Genomic DNA, 22829 nt, shown 5'->3' with positions numbered 1-22829 from the left:
ATCCAAATGCTCTCTAGCAAACTTCAGACGGGCCTGGACATGTACTGGCTTAAGCAGGGGGACACGTCTGGCACTGCAGGATTTGAGTCCCTGGCGGCGTAGTGATGGTAGGCTTTGAGTCCCTGGCGGTTTACTGATGGTAGGCTTTGTTACTTTGGTCCCAGCTCTCTGCAGGTCATTCACTAGGCCCCCCCGTCTGGTTCTGGGATTTTTGCTCACCGTTCTTGTTTTCATTTTGAACCCACGGGGTGAGATCTTGCGTGGAGCCCCAGATCGAGGGAGATTATCAGTGGTCTTGTATGTCTTCCATTTCCTAATAATTGCTCCCACAGTTGATTTCTTCAAACCAAGCTGTTTACCTATTGCAGATTCAGTCTTCCCAGCCTGGTGCAGGTCTACAATTTTGTTTCTGGTGTCCTTTGACAGCTCTTTGGTCTTGGCCATAGTGGAGTTTGGAGTGTGACTGTTTGAGGTTGTGGACAGGTGTTTTTTATACTGATAACAAGTTCAAACAGGTGCCATTAATACAGGTAACGAGTGGAGGACAGAGGAGCCTCTTAAATAAGAAATTACAGGTCTGTGAGAGCCAGAAATCTTGCTTGTTTGTAGGTGACCAAATACTTATTTTCCACCATAATTTGCAAATAAATAAATTAAAAATCCTACAATGTGATTTTCTGGATTTTTTTTCTCAGTTTGTCTGTCATAGTTGAAGTGTACCTATGATGAAAAGTACAGGCCTCTCATCTTTTTAAGTGGGAGAACTTGCACAATTATTGTTGGCTGACTAAATACTTTTTCGCCCCACTGTAACAGAGATATGTGAGGGAGTTCCATAACTTCCATTTCAAATTTCCACTCGCGCAGCGCCCGAGACCCAAAAACTGAATCTCATCCCACGACCTATAGGTAGCCCAACACTACCGACATGACAACCTGGTCATGGTTGTTCTCGGTCAAACAGAAAATATCTTTTCAACACGCGCGCCCAGATGGCGCTGGTACCCCCTGTCGGTAGAGCTAAACACTTTGAATCTGAGGGTCCAGGGGTTCAAATAAATTATATATTTTGTTGTGGTATATTGACTGAAAAAATAGGTAATGTAGCCAGCCCCTTGTTGCCCACCGACAGCCAGTGATGTGAATTCAAACGATTAATGCCAATGTACAACACACATCTTTAGGTAAGGACTTGTATTTTGAAGACCGAAGCTTCTTTGTATTTGACACGGAAGTGATTCGATATATTTCTGCAAAATGTTTCCAGGTTATCAATGCCCACCAAGACAGACGTCCATGCGTGTTTGTTTTTGACGTCAATATTTCCCCTTATTTCAGTGTTTAGACGGGATTTAGGTTTCCTAAAATGTCGAGATTAATCGTCAAAAACCTTCCAAACGGGGTAAGTTATGTTAGAATGTGTTGTTGAATGGAGGATGGAGTTTGAACCAGTATCTGGGCTTGAGAAGACGAATATGACGAGATATTTTCTGACGCCCAGGATCCTTTAATCCTTTAAAGTCCCGATAATAAGCTCTGCAAACGTGATAATGTTCAAATACGTTCGGTATTTCGCATAGCAACTATCGTCACTACTGCCGTTATGTACTTCCAAAAAATGTATAATTTAAATATCAATGGTTTTTCGGGTTACTGTACTGCTGCTGGATCAGCCGACCCGCGTGGCAGTATTGAGTAATTTGCGCACTTGGTCAAAACAATACTTTTTATACATGCATTTTGTTGATGTATATTACCGTGCGTTTGTCATTGTTACATTTTCAGATTAGGTTAATGGGATATTGAATTTATGGTACTGGTTCAGATGGAGTGTAGCTACAGATCTACGCTGAACGTAAAGGGCTAAAACTACGCAGCAAATAATTGTATCTACTATTTCGTTCTTGAATTACAGGGGCTAATGTGTGGTAAACTGGAGATGAGTTTGGCTTACGTTTGTGACTGAATATACTTAACCTGAGTTTAGTTAATGATCGAGTTTACGTTTACCTTAGTTCAAAATTAACTTCTAGCCCCTACCCTCTTAGGCACTTGGGTATCTGAAAGGATATAATAATATATGTAACTATGTCTGAAGTGGTAGCTCCATCTTGTTTGCTGATAGACCAAGCAGAGTTATCAATCCTCTTCGATGTTTTCTTCACAAGTGCCGATGGAGTAGTGGCTAGGTCTGGGTTGATTTGTTATTCAGGGTTTGTTAAACTGAGTTTAGGTTACTAATGACAAGCTTTGCCTGCAGATGAAGGAGGAGCGGTTCAAGGAGATGTTTGCCGCCTTCGGAACCTTGACAGACTGCGGCCTGAAGTTCACCAAGGAGGGCAAGTTCCGCAAGTTTGGATTTGTGGGCTTCAAGACTGAGGAGGATGCGGACAAGGCGCTGAAGCATTTCAATAAAAGCTTTGTAGACACGTCTAGAGTAACGGTGAGACAGTTAGCCACCCATACTACTGAGTAGTGGTGAGATGGACAGCTAGCCAATCACAGATTGTATGTCAAATTGGATTCGCTAGCATGGTTGACAGATGATGCCATCGTCTTCTCTGATAGTGTGTGTTGTGTTTTTGCCCAGGTGGAGATGTGCAAGTCGTTTGGGGACCCCACTAAGGCCAGAGCCTGGAGTAAACACTCCCGTGGCCCAGCCACAGCCCCCAGGGTGAATAACCAGGTGCAGTATAAGGAAAGGGCTGCAGTCAAGTGTTTAATGTTTTTGAATGTCTCACACCATAGGATGTTCCCTTCATCTTCTAGTCATGTCTACACACAGGGTCCTGGGTAACATTGAGGAGTTATTATATTGGGTGTTGATGTACCATAATAACAGGGTACATACTATGATGTATTTTGTGCTAAATTGTTGAGAGATCATATCCATTCTTACATTTTTCTCTTGTTGTGTGTTTTTTTCCACCAGGAGAAGAAGAAAAAGGAATCCCCCAGTATTCTAGGCAAAGTAAGTACATGTCTGCCTGGCAGAGGAAATACACTATGGATGGCGTGTAAGATATTGTAAATGCCTGAAGTGTTGACAATTATTCTCTTCCTTGACATTCTGGTGATCTGTTTAATATTATTTCTGTTTAAACTTGTGTCTGTGTGTCAGCTGGAGGATGATGAGGGTTTCCAGGAGTTTGTGTCAGTGCATCAGAACCGCAACCAGGCATCTACCTGGGCCAACGACACTCTGCCCCAATCAGCAGCCCCCGAGACCGGACAGGGGAGGAGTCAGGAGAAGAAGCCTGCCTCTGATGATTACCTTAACTTTGACGAATCAGATGAGGAGGAGGAAGACCAGGGTAGGTACACATGCCCACATAGACCCTTTGTCTGACAGATGCCGGTAAGGATCTGTGTGTGTAAACGGTGTGTTTTCACTGTCAGGTGCTGATAAGGAGGCTCTGAAGTCTGGCCTGTCTGATATGGAGTACCTGCGCTCCAAAGTGGCACAGACAGAGGGTGCTGCTGTGGAGAAGAACAATGAGGATGAAGATGCGGAAGACGAGCCTGCCGCTGTGCAGCAGACAGATGGTGCCTATGAGAGTAGGGACATAGACTGTATCCAGAGGGCCACAGCACCAGCCTCTTCACTGGATCAAAGCCAGGGCAAGCCTGGCAAACAGCAGGAGGTAGGGCAGACTCCTAACCTTTAACCCCTAGCACTTGACGGGCACCAATATTTGACCTCAAATCCAACCTTAATCGCACTGATGGAGGTTAGCAGTTAAAACAGCATAATGGTGTAGCATTCTGACAGTGCAATTAAGGTTGAGGGTTTTCATTACCATATTCCCTTTGGTAAAATCTGTGTGTGTGTCTATCTCTCTGCGTTCCACAGACTGAGCCCACCACTGAGTTCACAGTGAAGCTAAGAGGATGTCCCTTCAATGTCAAAGAGGTAAGTGTGTGTGGGTTTTTGGGCATGGCATGGGGGTGTGATGAGTTCAGATGATTGTGAAAAGGGAGATATGTCCTTCTATTATGATGCAGTTGTTTGTTTATGTATGACTTCTTGGGTTGTTAATGTGTGAAATCAACAGCAACAAGTACGAGAGTTCATGACTCCTCTGAAGCCTGCAGCCATTCGAATCATCAAGAACGCCACTGGCAACAAAACCGGGTATATATATGTGGACATGCGGTCAGAAGAGGAGGTTGAAAAGGCTCTGAAGAAGAACAAAGATTACATGGGTAAGAATCAGACTGTTGTGTGTGTGCATGTTGGTTTCCTCACTGAGAATATAGAGACATGTATTGTGTTTGTTTGTCCTAAGGGGGGCGCTATATTGAGGTTTTTCGGACGAGTGTGAGGGGTGAGGTGCGCGCGGCGAGGCGGGAGAAAGGGAGCGAGAGGAGCTTCACCAGGGAGCTGAAGGATGATGAGGAAGAGGAAGATGTTGCAGAGTCAGGAAGACTCTTCATAAGGAACCTGCCCTACACTTGTACAGAAGAGGAGCTCCAAAACCTATTCTCCAAGCAAGGTGCACACGCATACACACATACTGTACTCCAAGCAAGGAGTTCACACACAGCTCCAAGACCTATTCTCCAAGCAAGGTGTACACACACACACACATACTGTACTCCAAGCAAGAAGTTCACACACACCCCTGACCCCTCAGCCTGTGTTACAGGTCCTCTGGCTGAAGTGGTTTTCCCCATCGATAATCTGACCAAGAAGCCTAAAGGATATGCCTTCGTCTCTTACATGATCCCTGAGAATGCAGTGACAGCACTGGCCCAGCTAGATGGACACATATTCCAGGTACTAATCTCACACCCTTACCCATTGTGTGTTTCTGGCTATTAACCTGTAACATCTAACCTTCTATACCCCCATCTCTTTCTCTCTCAGGGCAGGATGCTGCACCTGCTTCCATCCACTCTGAAGAAGGAAAAGTCTGACTCCGCCCACTCTGGCCCAGGCTCCTCCTCCTACAAACGGCAGAAAGACACCAAGAACAAAGCCAGTAGTACAAGGTCAGTTACAGTCTAAAGACATCTCTCCTTAGTTTAAAATCTCTCTAAATTGTCCAAGTTTATGCTTACAACCCAGTACTGGAATTGTTCAGTAATCTTATTGCCTTTTTGTGTTTGTTCACATTTTGATGTTTGTCCCTCTACAGCTCCCATAACTGGAACACCCTGTTTCTGGGCACCAGTGCTGTAGCAGATGTTATCGCTGAAAAATACAACACCACCAAGAGCCAAGTCCTGGACCATGTGAGTTCTACTCTCCAGTCTCCTCGGCCCCTTTTACCCATCTTCCCTTACCACCGAATACACCTTTCCCCCACCCTCTACCCCATCATCTTTAATGATGTGATTCTCAGGAGTCTAAGGGGAGTGTAGCAGTGAGGATGGCTTTAGGAGAGACTCAAATTGTCCAGGAGACTCGACAGTTCCTGTTGGACAACCATGTTTGTCTGGACTCCTTCAGTCAGGTATGTTGTAAAACACTCTCTAGGATGTGCTAACCGTGCATAAAGGACATAACATTATATAAAGTTTAGAACATTATTTAAAGTTATAATTTTGGATTCCGGTTATTTGTGTCTGTGTGTTTAGGCCGCGGGGCCTCGTAGCATGTCTGTGTTCCTGGTGAAGAATCTTCCAGCGGGAGTGACGGTGGAAAACCTGGAGGAACTGTTCTCGCCGCATGGCACCCTGGGTAGAGTGCTGCTGCCGCCTGCCGGCTTGACTGCCATCATAGAATACCTGGAACCCACTGAGGCCAAACAAGCCTTCACTAGACTGGCATACAGCAAGGTGTGTGTGTGTTCGTTCCATACAAATTTGGCCTATATAATGTAAAAATTGAATGCTGTCTGAGGAAGACCATGGTCCCGTTCAGGGGAGTATATGTAACGGATGTGAAACGGCTAGCTAGTTAGCGGTGGTGCGCGCTCAATAGCGTTTCAATTGGTGACGTCACTTGCTCTGAGACCTTGAAGTAGTGGTTCCCCTTGCTCTGCAAGGGCCGCGGCTTTTGTGGAGCGATGGGTAACGATGCTTCGTGGGTGACTGTTGTTGATGTGTGCAGAGGGTCCCTGGTTCGCACCCGGGTATGGGCGAGGGGACGGTCTAAAGTTATACTGTTACATATACTGTAACATATACTGCCTCACTCTCTAGTTCCAGCAGGTCCCCCTATATTTGGAGTGGGCCCCTACGGGAGTATTCTCAGCAGCCATGCCGAGCAAGACACTTACACCAGATCCGGAGTCCACCACCAAAACCTCAGCACAGGAGGAAGAGGAGGAGGAGGCACTGGGATCCACCCTCTTCATCAAGAATCTCAACTTCACCACAACAGAGGAGACATTGCGTGAGGTAGGGTTAGCATTAGATGATGAGGAACAGAGGATGAATGAGTCATAGAGGATGCAGTAAGGTCAGAAGTTTTGTTGAATGGCTCATGTTTTTGGTTTGTGTCTTTCTATAGACCTTCTCCAAATGTGGCACATTGAAGACCTGCACCATCTCCAAGAAAAAAGACCAGACCGGTACTGAACTTGACATTTTAAAGGCTGCGTGGTCAATCCCACGTCTGCATTGGCCCTGCAGCATTTATGGTTATATGGCCTCTGCAGAAGTCAGGGCGTTGATACTTCTTGCGATTTGCGGAGCAGCACAGAGCTGTTGAAGGAAGTTGTCAAGGGTGTGAGTTTGTGTTTATACAGGACCTCCCGCCCCCACCTACTGTCAATCAAATCATTTCAATGCAGAGCTATACAGAGCCCTCCGCATTGTTACATACATTTGGGAGGTGCACAGCAATGTGGAACATAGCTCAATTTGGCCTCTGTGCCTCCGGAGGCTCCGCAATTGCGTCAGTCTCCGACCACAAGCATAAATTGAACATTGGTGTTCTGTGCTGTTTTGTCCCTGTAGGTCAGCTGTTGTCCATGGGGTATGGCTTTGTCACCTATCGGACGCAGAAGGCAGCAGAGAAGGCCATAAGGCAGCTTCAGGTATTGTCCCTAGCCCTGATCCTGAACCTTTAACCTCTACACCTATAGATACTGACCTCACCTCTTTCTGTCTCTCTCATCCCCCCCCATCTCACTTATTTCTCTAAGCACTGCAGTGTGGATGAACACCAGTTGGAGTTGAAAGTGTCTGAGAAAGCCACGAAGTGAGTCACTTTTTCATACTAATACCATCCATCATACATGGTTACATTAATTAACAACAAACTGATAGGAGTAATTACAGTGCATTCGAAAAGTATTCAAACCCCTTGACTTTTTCCACATTTGGTTACGGTATAGCCTTATTCTTAATTGAATGGGAGAAAAGAATGACCACGACAGGGAATAGAGTGTTGACTAGTAACCAAAAGGTTGCAAGATCGAATTCCCGAGCTGACAAGGTAAAAACGTTGTTCTGGCCCGTCATTGAAAATAAGAATTTGTTCTTAACCACTTCTTAGGGATCAAATCTCGGTAACGGGATCGATTTGACAACATCCGGTGAAATGGCAGAGCACCAAATTCAAATTATTAGAAATATTTAACTTTCATACAATCACAAGTGCAATACACAAAATTAAAGCTTTACTTCTTGTTAATCCAGCCACCATGTCAGATTTCAAAAAGGCTTTACGGCGAAAGCAAACCATGCTATTATCTGAGGACAGCACCCCATCAAACAAACGCAGACAATCATTTCATCCCGCCAAGCACGACACAAAACTCAGAAATAACGATATAATTCTTTGACGAGCTCTTTGAAGAGCTTCTTCTGTTGGCACTCCAATATGTCCCATAAACATCACAAATGGTCCTTTTGTCTGATTAATTTTGTCACTATATCTCCAAAATGTCCATTTATTTGGCGTGTTTGATCCAGAAAAACACCAGTTCCAACTCGCGCAACATGACTACAAAATCTCGAAGTTACCTGTAATCTTTGTCCAAACATTTCAAACAACTTTCCTAATACAACTTCAGGTATTTTTTAACGTAAATAATCGATAAAATTTAAGACGGGATAAACTGCGCTCAATAGCGGATAAAAACAAAGTGGAGCGAGCTTTCAGGTCGCGCGCCCCAACCACAACAGTACACTAGACTCAACCTTTGTTCTGAACAGCCCTACTTCTTCATTACACAAAGGAAAAACATCAACCAATTTCTAAAGACTGACATCCAGTGGAAGCGATAAGAACTGCAAGCAAGTGCCTTAAATCTAGATCCTCATTGAAAACACTCACCTAAAATAAAATGTTTCCTGGATGGTTGGTCCTCAGGGTTTCGCCTGCCAAATAAGTTCTGTTATACTCAGACATCATTCAAACAGTTTTAGAAACTTGAGTGTTTTCTATCCAAATCGACTAATAATATGCATATCCTAGCTTCTGGGCCTGAGTAGCAGGCAGTTTACTTTGGGCACGCTTTTCACCGGGGTGTGAAAATACCACCCCCTAGCCAAGAGAGGTTATTAACGGACTTGCCTAGTTAAATAAAGGTAAAATAAAAAAATACCCCATAATGACAAGGCAAAAACAGGTTTAGACATTTTGGCAAATGTATTAAATTAAATACTGGACATGTAACATTTACATAAGTATTCAGACCCTTTACTCTCAGTACTGTGTTTTAGCAGCGATTACAGCCTAGAGTTCTCTTGGGTATGATGCTACAAGCTTGGCACACCTGTACTTTCAGAGTTTCTCCCATTCTTCTCTGCAGAGCCTCAAGTTATGTCAGGTTGAATGGGGATTGTCGCTGCACAGCTTTTTTCAGGTCTCTCCAGAGATGTTTGATCGGGTTCAAGTCCGGACTCTAGCTGGGCCACTGAAGGACATTCAGAGACTTGTCCAGAAGCCACTCCTGCGTTGCCTTGGCTGTGTACTTAGGGTCTTTGTCCAGTCGGAAGGTGAACCTTTGCCCAAGTCTGAGGTCCTGCGTGCTCTGGAGCAGGTTTTCATCAAGGATCTCTCTGTACTTTGCTCCGTTCATCAACATCCCCACAGCATGATGCTGCCACCACCATGCGTCACCATTGGGATGGTGCCAGGTTTCCTCCAGATGTGATGCTTGGCATTCAGGCCGAAGAGTACAATTTTGGTTTCATCAGACCTGAGAATCTTGCTTCTCATGGTCTGGGAGTACTTTAGGTGCCTTTTGGGCAAATTCCAAGCGGGCTGTTATGTGCCTTTTACTGAGAAGTGGCTTCCGTCTGGCCACTCTACCATAAAGACCTGATTGGTGGAGTTCTGCAGAGATGATTGTCCTTCTGGAAGGTTCTCCCATCTCCACAGAGGAACTCTGGAGTTCTATCAGAATGAACATCGGGTTCTTGGTCACCTCGCTGACCAAAGCCTTTTTCTCCCGATTGTTCAGTTTGGCCTGGCGGCCAGCTCTAGAAAATGTGTGGTTCCAAACTTATTCCATTTAAGAAGGATGGAGGCAACTGTGTTCTTGGGGACATTCAATGCTGCAAAAACATTTTGATACCCTTCCCCAGATGTGGGCATCAACACAATCCTGTCTCTGAGCTCTACGGACAATTCCCTCGACCTCATTGGCTTGGTTTTTCTCTCTGACATGCATTGTCAACTGTGGGACCTTATATAGACATGAGTGTGCCTTTCCAAATCATGTCTAATCAATTGAATTTACCACAGGTGGACTCCTAGTTGGAGAAACATCTCAAGGATGGTCAATTGAAACGGGGTGCATCTGAGCTCAATTGAGTCTCATCGCAAAGGGTCTAAATACTTATGTAATTAAGGTATTTCTGTCTTATTTTTGATACATTTGCAAGAATGTCTAAACCTGCTTTTGCTTTGATGTTATTGGGTATTGTGTGTAGATTGAGGGATAATGTTCTACTTAATACATTTTAGAATAAGGCTGTAATGTAACAAATTGTGGAGAAGGGGTCTGAATACTTTCCGAATGGTCAGTATAAGCATTTATGATGACACAATGCAGCATTTATCCTCTGTGGCAGACCAGGGGGTTTGGTCAAGACCTTTACACAGATCAGACAAGGACAGAGTAGGATTAGCTCTGTTTCAAGGGTGTTTATTTAAATAATAAATCAAAAAGAAAAGGATAGGTCTCCCCCATGAGACCCTCTCCGGGATACCGCCTTCTGGGCTCCGGGTCTCGCTGTATCCTGTCGGGTACAAAAACTGAACTCCCAGCACGCACATACAGTGCCTTGCGAAAGTATTCGGCCCCCTTGAACTTTGCGACCTTTTGCCACATTTCAGGCTTCAAACATAAAGATATAAATATTTTTTTTTTTTGTGAAGAATCAACAACAAGTGGGACACAATCATGAAGTGGAACGACATTTATTGGATATTTCAAACTGTTTTAACAAATCAAAAACTGAAAAATTGGGCGTGCAAAATTATTCAGCCCCCTTAAGGTAATACTTTGTAGCGCCACCTTTTGCTGCGATTACAGCTGTAAGTCGCTTGGGGTATGTCTCTATCAGTTTTGCACATCGAGAGACTGACATTTTTTTCCCATTCCTCCTTGCAAAACAGCTCGAGCTCAGTGAGGTTGGATGGAGAGCATTTGTGTACAGCAGTTTTCAGTTCTTTCCACAGATTCTCGATTGGATTCAGGTCTGGACTTTGACTTGGTCATTCTAACACCTGGATATGTTTATTTTTGAACCATTCCATTGTAGATTTTGCTTTATGTTTTGGATCATTGTCTTGTTGGAAGACAAATCTCCGTCCCAGTCTCAGGTCTTTTGCAGACTCCATCAGGTTTTTTCAGAATTCCTGTATTTGGCTCCATCCATCTTCCCATCAATTTTAACCATCTTCCCTGTCCCTGCTGAAGAAAAGCAGGCCCAAACCATGATGCTGCCACCACCATGTTTGACAGTGGGGATGATGTGTTCAGGGTGATGAGCTGTGTTGCTTTTACGCCAAACATAACGTTTTGCATTGTTGCCAAAAGGTTCAATTTTGGTTTCATCTGACCAGAGCACCTTCTTCCATATGTTTGGTGTGTCTCCCAGGTGGCTTGTGGCAAACTTTAAACAACACTTTTTATGGATATCTTTAAGAAATGTCTTTCTTCTTGCCACTCTTCCATAAAGGCCAGATTTGTGCAATATACGACTGATTGTTGTCCTATGGACAGAGTCTCCCACCTCAGCTGTAGATCTCTGCAGTTCATCCAGAGTGATCATGGGCCTCTTGGCTGCATCTCTGATCAGTCTTCTCCTTGTATGAGCTGAAAGTTTAGAGGGACGGCCAGGTCTTGGTAGATTTTCAGTGGTCTGATACTCCTTCCATTTCAATATTATCGCTTGCACAGTGCTCCTTGGGATGTTTAAAGCTTGGGAAATCTTTTTGTATCCAAATCCGGATTTAAACTTCTTCACAACAGTATCTCGGACCTGCCTGGTGTGTTCCTTGTTCTTCATGATGCTCTCTGCGCTTTTAACGGACCTCTGAGACTATCACAGTGCAGGTGCAGTTATACGGAGACTTGATTACACACAGGTGGATTGTATTTATCATCATTAGTCATTTAGGTCAACATTGGATCATTCAGAGATCCTCACTGAACTTCTGGAGAGAGTTTGCTGCACTGAAAGTAAAGGGGCTGAATAATTTTGCACGCCCAATTTTTCAGTTTTTGATTTGTTAAAAAAGTTTGAAATATCCAATAAATGTCGTTCCACTTCATGATTGTGTCCCACTTGTTGTTGATTCTTTACAAAAAAAATACAGTTTTACATCTTTATGTTTGAAGCCTGAAATGTTCAAGGGGGCTGAATACTTTCGCAAGGCACTGTACCTCTGCAACCGTCCTCAACTATACGGGAGTCCTTTCTTCTCCCGCTCTCCTTTGTGCTGCCCTTCTGGCAGCTTTATGGGCCTTGCACAGCTGGTCAGCCATCAGCCCTTGATTATTCACCAACTCCCAATTAGTCCTGGCCTGGAGAGCCCGTCGAGACCTGGCACGTCCAGCAGATGGAGCCTTCGCCTCGTGATGTATACTGTCACCAGGCCTCGACGAGTCTCCCCATGGTGGCTGACCTGTATGCCACACCTTATAGATACCTGAGTATTTTGTAATTTTTTTGTATTTGTTTATTTTGTATAGGTCTGCAGTAGTGTCTCGTAAGAAGCAGGCAGAGGGGAAACAGACCAGCTCTAAGATCCTTGTACGCAATGTCCCCTTCCAGGCCACAGTCGAGGAGATACAAGAGCTCTTCTGGTAATATATATACGCACGCACAGACATCCTCAGAGCTTTCTCACTGAGACATTGCATTGTTCATCACTCACTTATGATGATAATATGTATATCCCCTCCAGCACGTTTGGCGAGCTGAAGACTGTTCGTCTGCCAAAGAAAGCGTCCGGGACTGGCACGGGGACTCACCGCGGGTTTGGCTTTGTAGATTTCCTCACCAAACAGGATGCAAAGGTGAGTGAGGATGAATGAGCACGGTGTGAGTTATTTCTTGTTTCCCCTTTAAAATGTGTTGTTGCTGTACAGTAGTGTTGACCGGTCTTGTTATTTCTTGTGTCCCCTGTAGAAAGCATTCTCAGCACTGTGCCACAGCACCCATCTGTATGGGCGGCGGCTGGTTCTAGAGTGGGCCGACGCTGAAGACACTGTAGAGACGCTACGCAGGAAAACAGCAGAGCATTTCCATGGTAACACCCAGCGTACAGATACAGTAATACATTTCAGATTGATGTTTTGAGAAACCTGTTCTCTGATGTCCCTGTCTCTCTCTTTCTCTTAGACATTCCCAAGAAAAAGCGGAAGGCCGAGGTGATGGAGGGTATTATGGAGACGATGGAGGCTGGGGGGACAGAGGATGACTGACCACACACCCCAACCACACACCCCAACCCATCCCTGATTTGTTGCTCTGTCGACCCATGTGGGTAGGAATGACTGTGTAATCTGGACCTGAGTGACAGGAGAAGAAAGAATCAGATGGACCAGAACTCGACAGAAGCCAATTATTTTGTCAGTGATTCTGCTCAAAGCCTTGACAATCCTCTCAAACACGCTGAGGGACTTTGACAGAGCGTTGTTGTTACGGGGAACGGGTGTGGGTGTGTGAGGAGAAAGCAGGACAGAGAGAGTGAATGTCTGTGAGAGAGCTCTGATGATGCATGGGACTCCGATGACATGATTGATAGGATTATTTGTACACAACAATTAAATGTTACCTATCTGCTACTGTAGCTTTAAGTTTTTATTGAATTGTATTTTATCATTAAATTTAACATATAATCTATCTACGTTAGAGGGTTAGACTTTTATTTTGAAATTCCTTCATCTTTGGTCACATGAACTATATTGCTAAAAATGGCTGACAGGCGCACACAGATGTCAGTAACAACAGAGAAGATGTTTATGTTTTCATGTGTTTTTTATTTATCATGGACCTCAGTTCGGGCCGAGATTCATTCTGCAGTTCTCGATAAACAAACTGGCCAGCTGTCCTTGGAGGAGGGGTTCCGAGACGACTATGTAGCCTGGGCGAACTTTACCGACGACATCAAGAACTCGGGGTAAATTCAGTCATCTGATGTAGCTGTATCTCTGGGCTAGGGCATTACCGAGTTCCTCCGCTAACGCGCACCAACTCCCTGGACCAGAGCTAATCTAGGTTCATAGACGATGTAGGAATACAAATATGCGTTTGGGTAAACAGCGAGTTACCACAACCATTTTATCAGAATATGACTTCTGAATAAGTCTAGACAATAACGTTGGATTGATCATTGGGGTATGGCAGGCGATGTTGTCCCCATGTTGCGGAATAAAGAGATGTGTAAGTCTAGGTTTGAAATAAAATGTAACCAATTGTTCCAAATTCTAATATGAACAGAACATTTTTAAATCCACAAGGGCCTCATTTATAAACGGTGCATAAATTTCACCCGAGATTTGTACAGAAATAACGAGATGTATAAACTTGGCGCACGCCATACATACGCATCAGACCTGTCATAAAAATATATGCATACGTAAACGAGGATTAACGCTGCCTGAAAAACGCCCTACAGTCACTTGTTATGCTTACAATAACACCCTTTATTTGCGGTATAGTTTGGTACGATTCATGCAAAAGACGAGTTGTTAGATATTTACTTATCAATATATTATTGAGTTTCTATGTCCTGCCCTGGAGCCTGGACTCATAGACTAGACGTAACATAGTAAATTAAATCCGGTACACTGAAATTGGTGTGGTTCTATAAATTAGATTACTTAAGGCAAAAATGAAAGTAGGGTGGATGAGTGGGCGTATAACGTGAACGTCTAGCTACCAAAAGGTTGCCAGTTACTACTTTTTACCTACTTTACAACTACTTAGCATGTTAGCTAACTCTTCCCTAACCTTAACTTTTCGCTAACCCTTCTGGGAAGAAGGCCTATGCTCCCGTTTTTGGGGAAAAAAAGAATGCAATTACAGTAGCTTACTAAGGCCTGCTTCAATGTAAAAATGACTGTATACCAGTATTATAAGCCACACTGCCTATGACAGTCCAAAACAACCATTCAGAGTTGAACTCCTCACCCAAACAAATTTGATCATGATGTATTTACTATGTGTTCTCTCCCTCAGCTGGGCATATCTGGAAGTGACCACTAGCGGACGCTATAATGATAGTATCCAGGCGTATGCTTCCGGGGCCGTTGAGGCTGCAGTCACCTCCCAGGTAAGGTAGAGACCATCTGCCCCAACCCCTGACCTAAAACCATATCCTGCTGGGGCAGTGGAGTCAATCTATAGCTGATTGTGTGTGTTTGTCTCAGCTGATCTATAAGCACTGGATGAACACACTTATGGGGTACTGCGGTCCGTTTACCTTCGAGTCGGGATTCTGCCAGAGACTAAAGGATTACATCACTTCCAACCTGCAATGGGTCAGACAGCAGATAGAGGAGCATCCACACTGTCCCTACTGGCACCAGGTACTGGCTGGGTCTGGGTCAGCCAGCATGCTAAATTATGAAGTGTCTGCGCCTTTTCTCTGTGTCTAAACAGTAAAGAATTATTGCTAGTGTGGCTCATTCAGTACACATTTGGGATCTAAGAACATCTTAGTAGAGAATATTTTTCATTTAGACTTTCTCTCTCAGGTGCGGTTGGCGTTGCTGCAGCTGAAAGGTCTGGAGGACGGCTACAATGATCAGCTGTCATTTCCCAGTGGCCCTTTCACTCTCAACCCCTTTGGCTTCCTGTAAGTGTGGTCTGTGATTGGTGGATTTGAGTTCACCCCATTAGTGACAGTCTGTAAGCGCCCTTGATTTAACGTGGAGTACCCATCTCCGGAGCAATGTAAATGGTTCCAATGGGGTGAGCTAAATGAAGTGTGGCCAATCATGCCTTGCATCACAGCTCTGACAACCCTCAATTCTTATGTGGCTATTCAGACTTTTCCAGATGGGAGGAGACCTAGAGGATCTTGAAGGGGCCCTAAACAAATCCAGCCATTCACGGACTCTGGGCTCCGGCTCTTGCTCCGCCCTCATCAAGCTGTTGCCTGGCAACAAGGATCTACTGGTGTCTCATGATACCTGGAACATCTACCAGGCCATGCTGCGCATCCTAAAAAAGTACCAGTTTGCCTACCGTGTCTCTCCTACAGGTAACCCTAACCCCTAAACCTCTCATAAGGATAACTTAACTCTGCCTACAGCGTCTCAACGTCCCCCCTTTCCCCCTAACATATACACTCTTCATGAAACACTCCTTGAAACTCTGCATCTGAACACTGGGAAAGTCCAAACATGAGTTATGTGGTTCAGAGTTCTATATTTTGAGTTTGATTTCTGTGTTCTGTTGTTCTCAGACAGTGATATGATCCCTGGGGGAACCCAGGCGTTCTCTTCCTACCCAGGCTCCATCTTCTCTGGAGATGACTTCTACATCCTTAGCACTGGGCTGGTGAGAGCTGTGTGTAATATGTGTGGACATAGCATATACAGTGTGTGTAGTCTTTTTATTTTAAAGATGTCCCTCAGGTTACTCTGGAGACTACCATTGGCAACAGTAACCCCGCCCTCTGGAAGTTTGTTCAACCAACCGGAGCAGTGATGGAGTGGCTGAGGAACATCGTAGCCAATCGGCTGGCTACAACTGGCAAGGCATGGGCAGAGATTTTCAGCAAACACAACAGCGGAACGTAAGTCTCTGTGGTCCCTCTGGTTGACATTTCCCCTTTTTCCTGTAGATGTCCACCATGTAGGTTATCTCTCCGGTTCAGTCAGACTGGAGCTCTGCAAACCAACTCTCGTACAGGCTTTTGAACTATCCATTTAAAGGAAACTAGGAGAGGAAGAGTGAAGGGAACTATCTTTTTAAGGAATGAAGGGAAGTAAAACTATAATCGAGTTTATAAAACATCACATTTAAATATCATGAGTGGGGGGAGGACAGAGTCAGCAGTTAAGTCAGCTGATAAAGTAGTGTCTCTAAAGTGCTGAGTTGTCTTTTATGACACACACTTCAGGCAGGCCTGGGAAAGCAGGGCTGGGACTTATCAGTAATGCCCACTCAGGCCAAAGTCCCCTGAGGTCAAAAGTGACGCACTCATGTTGTTTTGTATGGTTACATTTATCTGTCTTCTGCAGCTTTTTTGTTTATTTCTCTAGCCTATCAGTGGAAGCTAGTGGGAGGAGCTATAGACGTTGTTATGGCTGGAATAGAATGGAGTCCAACATGTGGTTTCCATATGTTTGATACCGTTCCATTTATTCCATTCCCGACATGACAATGAGCCGTCCGCCTATAGCTCCTTCTACCAGTCTTCTCTGATCTCTAGAATATCTACACAGTGTCTTATCAGCCTCAGTTACTCAGCACAGTGGAACCTGAGACTGACTAGTGTATCATAGTCATTAATTACTCAGCCTCTAAACAGACCCACATACCACATAGTGTCTACCTTTTAAAGTTAATGTATTCCCTCGTGTGTGTGTGTGTGTGTGTGTTAGGTATAATAACCAGTGGATGATAGTGGACTACAGGCATTTCACTCCAGGGATGACAGAGACTAAGGAGCAGCTGTTTACTGTGCTGGAGCAGATCCCGTAAGACAGGCAACACACACACAACAACCTCTCAACACATATACATTTTGAGAAATGGGCTGGTTATTTATCAGTAACATTAATAGGTGTGTGTGGTTCTGTTCTGTAGTGGGCTAGTTGTTCACTCTGACAAAACCCAGGAATTGCTGCAGAAAGGCTACTGGTCTAGTTACAACATCCCGTAAGTACCAATAACATCAAACTACCACACACTAGTAATGACTATATTATTAATAAAAAGAGGAGTTGATGGTGTCGGTCTTGCAGGTGTTGGAGAGGATGGTTATACTTTGTTCAGCTTTAACGTGTATATGTGTGACGCACACTCTCGCTTTGTGTTTGTGTAGGTACTATGAGGAGGTGTTTAATGCCAGCGGCTGTAGAGAACTGGTAGAGCAGTTTGGTCCATGGTTTTCTCTGGACATGAATCCTCGAGCCCAGATCTTCAGAAGGAACCAATCACACGTCACAGACATGGACTCCATGGTCCGCCTCATGAGGTACACGCCTCCATTCAGAGGCTTCAATCCAAATGTGTCACAGGAGGGAGATGGACAGACCTGCTTTTATACACGGTCATTTCCATGTAATAGGACCCATGAGCACCAATGTGAAGTTTATAGGAGCATGTCAAAAGTGTTTTAAAAATTTTAATTAAGGCATACATTTGGAATAAGCAAAGGCTTTGATAAGTGGTCAAACAGATGGACAATGGGTCCAAATCAAAGTTTATTTGTTACGTGGCCGAATACAACTGGTGTAGTAGACCTTACAGTGAAATGCTTACTTATAGGCTCTAACCAATAGTGCAAAAAAGGTATTAGGTGAACAATAGGTAGGTAAAGAAATAAAACAACAGTAAAAAGACAGGCTATATACATTAGCGAGGCTATAAAAGTAGCAAGGCTACATACAGACACTGGTTAGTCAGGCTGATTGAGGTAGTATGTACATGTAGATATGGTTAGTGACTATGCATATATGATGAACAGAGAGTAGCAGTAGCGTAAAAGAGGGGTTAGCGGGTGGTGGGTGGGACACAATGCAGATAGCCCGGTTAGCCAATGTGCGGGAGCACTGGTTGGTCGGCCCAATTGAGGTAGAATGTACATGAATGTATAGTTAGTAACAATGCATATATGATAAACAGAGTAGCAGCAGCGCAAAAAGAGGGGTTGGGCGGGGGCATACAATGCAAATAGTCCGGGTAGCCATTTGATTACCTGTTCTGAACCTTAAAACTTACTTCAAATATGATGCTTTCGCCAATCGCGAAAAGAGCCCGTGGAGCTGTGGAAATATTCTCTCTTCTTCTGTCTGTTATTCTTTTGTATCTCGCAACCAACGTTAATATTCTCTCTTCCCTGTCCTCAATTTGAAAACGTCAAAATAAATGCTTCTTTCAAGGAGGTGAACTGAGATATCAATCAGCATCAAACTGCCAGTAGCAAATTCAATTTTGGTAGATGTGTGTTGTGCTGTACATTGATGTCCAAACTTGTGAAACGTAGACGTATATGATTGGTTCAGATTTGGTCTGGACGAGAGGTTGACCGATTATGATTTTTCAACGGCCGATTTAAATAAATACTTTTTTTGTTGTTGTAATAATGACAATTACAACAATACGGAATGAACATTTATTTTAACTTAATATAATACATCAACAAAATTAATTTAGCCTCAAGTAAATAATGAAACATGTTCAATTTGGTTTAAATAATGCAAAAACAGAGTGTTGGAGAAGAAAGTAAAAGTGCAATATGTGCTATGTAAGAAAGCTAACGTTTCAGTTCCATGCTCAGAACATGAGAACATATGAAAGCTGGTGGTTCCTTTTAACATGAGTCTTCAATATTCCCAGTTAAGTTTTAGGTTGTAGTTATTATAGGACTATTTCCCTCTATACCATTTGTATTTCATTAACCTTTGACTATTGGATGTTCTTATAGGCACTTTAGTATTGCCAGTGTAGCAGTATAGCTTCCGTCCCTCTCCTCGCTCCTCCCTGTGCTCGAACCAGGAACACAACGACAACAGCCACCCTCCAAGCAGCGTTACCCATGCAGAGCAAGGGAAACAACCACTGCAAGGCTCAGAGCGAGTGAAGTTTGAAACGCTATTAGTGCGCGCTAACTAGCTAGCCATTTCACTTCGGTTACACCAGCCTTATCCCGGAAGTTGATAGGCTTGAAGTGATAAACAGCGCAATGCTTGACGCACAATGAAGAGCTGCTGACAAAACGCACGAAAGTGCTGTTTGGATGTATGTTTACGCGCCTGCTTCTGCCTACCACCGCTCAGTCAGATACTTGTATGCTCAGTCAGATCATGTGCAACGCAGGACACGCTAGATAATGTCTAGTAATATCATCAACCATGTACAGTTTCCTTGTGATTATGATTGATTGTTTTTTTACAAGATAAGTTTAATGCTAGCTCGCAACTTACCTTGGTTTACTGCATTCGAGTAACCCATCGTTCCTAGGCCGTCATTGAAAATAAGAATGTGTTCTTAACTGACTTGCCTAGTTAAATAAAAGGTATTCCATTTTTTTAATATACTTTTTTTTTTTTTTTTTAAATCGGCAAATCGGTGCCCAAAAATACCGATTTCCGATTGTTATGAAAACTTGATATTGGCCCTAATTAATCGGCCATTCCAATTAATCGGTCGACCTCTAGTCTGGACCATCCAAATTTTGTCTTGTTTGGGGCAGAGCTCATTAAAATAATAGCCACTGTGTAGAATAATACCCAAATATACAAACTTGGATATTGCATATTTATACCTTTTTGTACCTATTTAGAAAGAATCACCATGAAGAGAATTACATTCATAGTAATGCATTTCTTTGTAGTACACATCAGGAACCCATGATTCCGTTACTGCAATTCCGTTGCCAGGTGTAAATCCACTTCACTCACTGTAGTTCAATATCCAGGAGATTTTCTCAATGTGTCATGTCATAGCTGACACCCCATTTGTTCTGCAGACATGGTTGAATCTTAATTTAGATCAGGTATTTAAGTTTTTGGAAAATTTGGACACATAAACTGAGGAAGATGTTTCTAAACTTTGCATCTGTACAGTTCTTCCAGTAAATGTTTTGGAAAATGTTCAGTGTAAATGGTTAAAAGTAGTCCTTGTGCAGAGTTGTATGTTTTGTTTGGCATAGCTTTTTAAGTGAAAAATCGGAGTCTCAGCTCAATTCCATTACTGTGGAATTGTCCACACCTGACCTGTATACGAGTACCCCTACTGACATTTTAGCCTATGTATAAAAATATCCCTTCCCGCTCTCTCTGTGTAGGTATAATAACTTTAAAGAGGACCCATTGTCACGGTGCAAGGGCTGCGACCCGCCTGCTAACGGGGAGAACACCATCTCGGCCCGCTCCGACCTGAACCAGGCTAACGGGACATATCCCTTTGGAGCGCTGAAGCAGAGACCACATGGTGGAACGGATATGAAGGTAAGGCTGTACTCCCTCTACTTTTGTCTTGCTCCTCCATCTAAGTAGAATTAGGTGAGCTGTAATGTCATGCCTCCTGTGGGTATCACTAATTGGCTGTGTGCGTACCTTTCCTTGTGTGTAGGTGACGTCTTATGAGATGTGGCGTGAGTTTGGGTTCTTGGCAGCGAGTGGACCCACGTGGGACCAGGTACCTGCTTTCCAGTGGAGTTCCTCTCCCTACTCAGACCTGATGCACATGGGACACCCCGACACCTGGGATTTCACACCTATACATGTCACCTGGTCTACCTAACCCGTAACCTTTAAATGAACCCTACACGCACACATCCATCAGTGTAAGAAAATAAACTGAGGGGTGCTGGATTTCATTTGAAAAGGGGAAATGATTACAAATGTAATGCAAATGGATATACAGTACAACAGTAAGCATATGTTTACTGCACTGCTGTTTGAGATAAGGGAATGTGTTTTAACAGTTAAAAAATTTTTTTGCTCATACTGGCTGTCTCATATTGAATGTAATGTGAGATGGTATAACTCTGTTTGAAATGAGACTTCCACTATTGACAATATTGAGGTAGGAAATTGTACCTCTTAGACGCACAAAAAATACTTTGTTTGGGCAATAGAGAATGATTTTTGTTTTCCATTTTTAAATCTGTTTTCAATTTGAATCCTAAAGTATTCTACCATTTGATTCATGCTGCTAAGGCACTGGTCAACTCATTTAATTCATAAACGTTATTAAGACCGTATTCAGATCAAAATATGTATTACATTTCTCATTTGACAGATAAAGGCTTGAATGTGTTCAGTTTTTTTTTATTCAATGGTCAATGGTTGTCATTAAATGAGTTTTGAACTTCAGTTGTGTACTGTAGCTTATTCATAAATACAAAGCTGGCATACCATCTTTTGTTGTCTGACACTGTTCTATCAGAAGGCACATACTTTCTGAAGCCTACCTGAAAGCAAAAGAGAAACATTTCTTTTCTCGCCACTTTTTCATAGCAGGACTTTTTGGTAGCAGGTTAGAAGACAGGTTGTTAGGAAAAGGGTTCTCGTACCGTGCAGTACCGAAGAGCCCTTACTGCTGCTCGATCATCCTATTTTTTTAACTTAATTGAGGAAAATAAGAACAATCCGAAATTCCTTTTTGATACTGTCGCAAAGCTAACTAAAAAGCAGCATTCCCCAAAAGAGAGGATGACTTTCACTTCAGCAGTGATAAATTCATGAACTTCTTTGAGGAAAAGATTATGATTATTAGAAAGCAAATTACGGACTCCTCTTTAAATCTGCGTATTCCTTCAAAGCTCAGTTGTCCTGGGTCTGCACAACTCTGCCAGGACCTAGGATCAAGAGAGATGCTCAAGTGTTTTAGTACTATATCTCTTGACACAATGATGAAAATAATCATGGCCTCTAAACCTTCAAGCTGCATACTGGACCCTATTCCAACTAAACTACTGAAAGAGCTGCTTCCTGTGCTTGGCCCTCCTATGTTGAACACAATAAACTGCTCTCAATCCACCGGATGTGTACCAAACTCACTAAAAGTGGCAGTGATAAAGCCTCTCTTGAAAAAGCCAAACCTTGACCCAGAAAATATAAAAAACTGTCGGCCTATATCGAATCTTCCATTCCTCTCAAAAATTTTAGAAAAGGCTGTTGCGCAGCAACTCACTGCCTTCCTGAAGACAAACAATGTATACGAAATGCTTCAGTCTGGTTTTAGACCCCATCATAGCACTGAGACGGCACTTGTGAAGGTGGTAAATGGCATCGGATTGAGGCTCTGCATCTGTACTCATGCTCCTCGACCTTAGTGCTGCTTTTGATACCATCAATCACCACATTCTTTTGGAGAGATTGGAAACCCAAATTGGTCTACACGGACAAGTTCTGGCCTGGTTTAGATCTTAGTTTGTCTCTGTGAATGGTTTGTCCTCTGACAAATCAACTGTAAATTTCTGTGTTCCTCAAGGTTCCGTTTTAGGACCACTATTGTTTTCACTATATATTTTACCTCTTGGGGATGTTATTCGAAAACATAATGTTAACTTTCACTGCTATGCGGATGACACAGCTGTACATTTCAATGAAACATGGTGAAGCCCCAAAATTGCCCTCACTAGAAACATGTGTTTCAGACATAAGTGGATGGCTGCAAATTTTCTACTTTTAAACTCGGACAAAACAGAGATGCTTGTTCTAGGTCCCAAGAAACAAAGAGATCTTCTGTTGAATCTGACAATTAATCTCAATGGTTGTACA

General features: G+C 43.4%; 2 protein-coding genes across 3 annotated transcripts; both read left to right on the top strand.

The window, feature by feature from the left end:
* Positions 1–1262: 1262 nt before the first annotated feature.
* Positions 1263–13267, top strand: rbm19 (RNA binding motif protein 19). Of its 2 annotated transcripts, none has more exons than XM_064937119.1 (22): positions 1263–1402; positions 2261–2443; positions 2591–2674; positions 2933–2971; positions 3122–3314; positions 3400–3644; positions 3854–3913; positions 4056–4206; positions 4290–4496; positions 4650–4780; positions 4871–4995; positions 5142–5238; positions 5349–5459; positions 5584–5784; positions 6151–6348; positions 6461–6521; positions 6910–6989; positions 7098–7153; positions 12108–12221; positions 12323–12434; positions 12547–12667; positions 12760–13267. In XM_064937119.1, exons 1-22 carry the CDS (start codon positions 1367–1369, stop codon positions 12840–12842), a joined length of 2688 nt encoding a protein of 895 aa, XP_064793191.1. In that variant the 5' UTR covers positions 1263–1366; the 3' UTR covers positions 12843–13267. The 2 variants fall into 2 exon arrangements, with proteins under 2 accessions (XP_064793191.1, XP_064793190.1); XM_064937118.1 differs by having other exon boundaries at positions 2591–2686.
* Positions 13268–13313: 46 nt separating this feature from the next.
* Positions 13314–21419, top strand: plbd2 (phospholipase B domain containing 2). The gene is made up of 12 exons (XM_064937120.1): positions 13314–13540; positions 14602–14695; positions 14793–14951; positions 15120–15220; positions 15414–15628; positions 15833–15927; positions 16005–16165; positions 16977–17072; positions 17182–17253; positions 17420–17572; positions 20387–20549; positions 20674–21419. The coding sequence occupies exons 1-12, from the start codon at positions 13335–13337 to the stop codon at positions 20842–20844; spliced, it is 1686 nt and encodes a 561-aa protein (XP_064793192.1). The 5' UTR covers positions 13314–13334; the 3' UTR covers positions 20845–21419.
* Positions 21420–22829: the final 1410 nt, after the last annotated feature.

The sequence above is a fragment of the Oncorhynchus masou genome, chromosome 25, assembly GCF_036934945.1.
Source record: "Oncorhynchus masou masou isolate Uvic2021 chromosome 25, UVic_Omas_1.1, whole genome shotgun sequence".
NCBI lineage: Eukaryota > Metazoa > Chordata > Actinopteri > Salmoniformes > Salmonidae > Oncorhynchus > Oncorhynchus masou.
The sequence above is the reverse complement of the archived record's forward strand: the minus strand, read 5'-3'. Positions and strand labels throughout refer to the sequence as shown.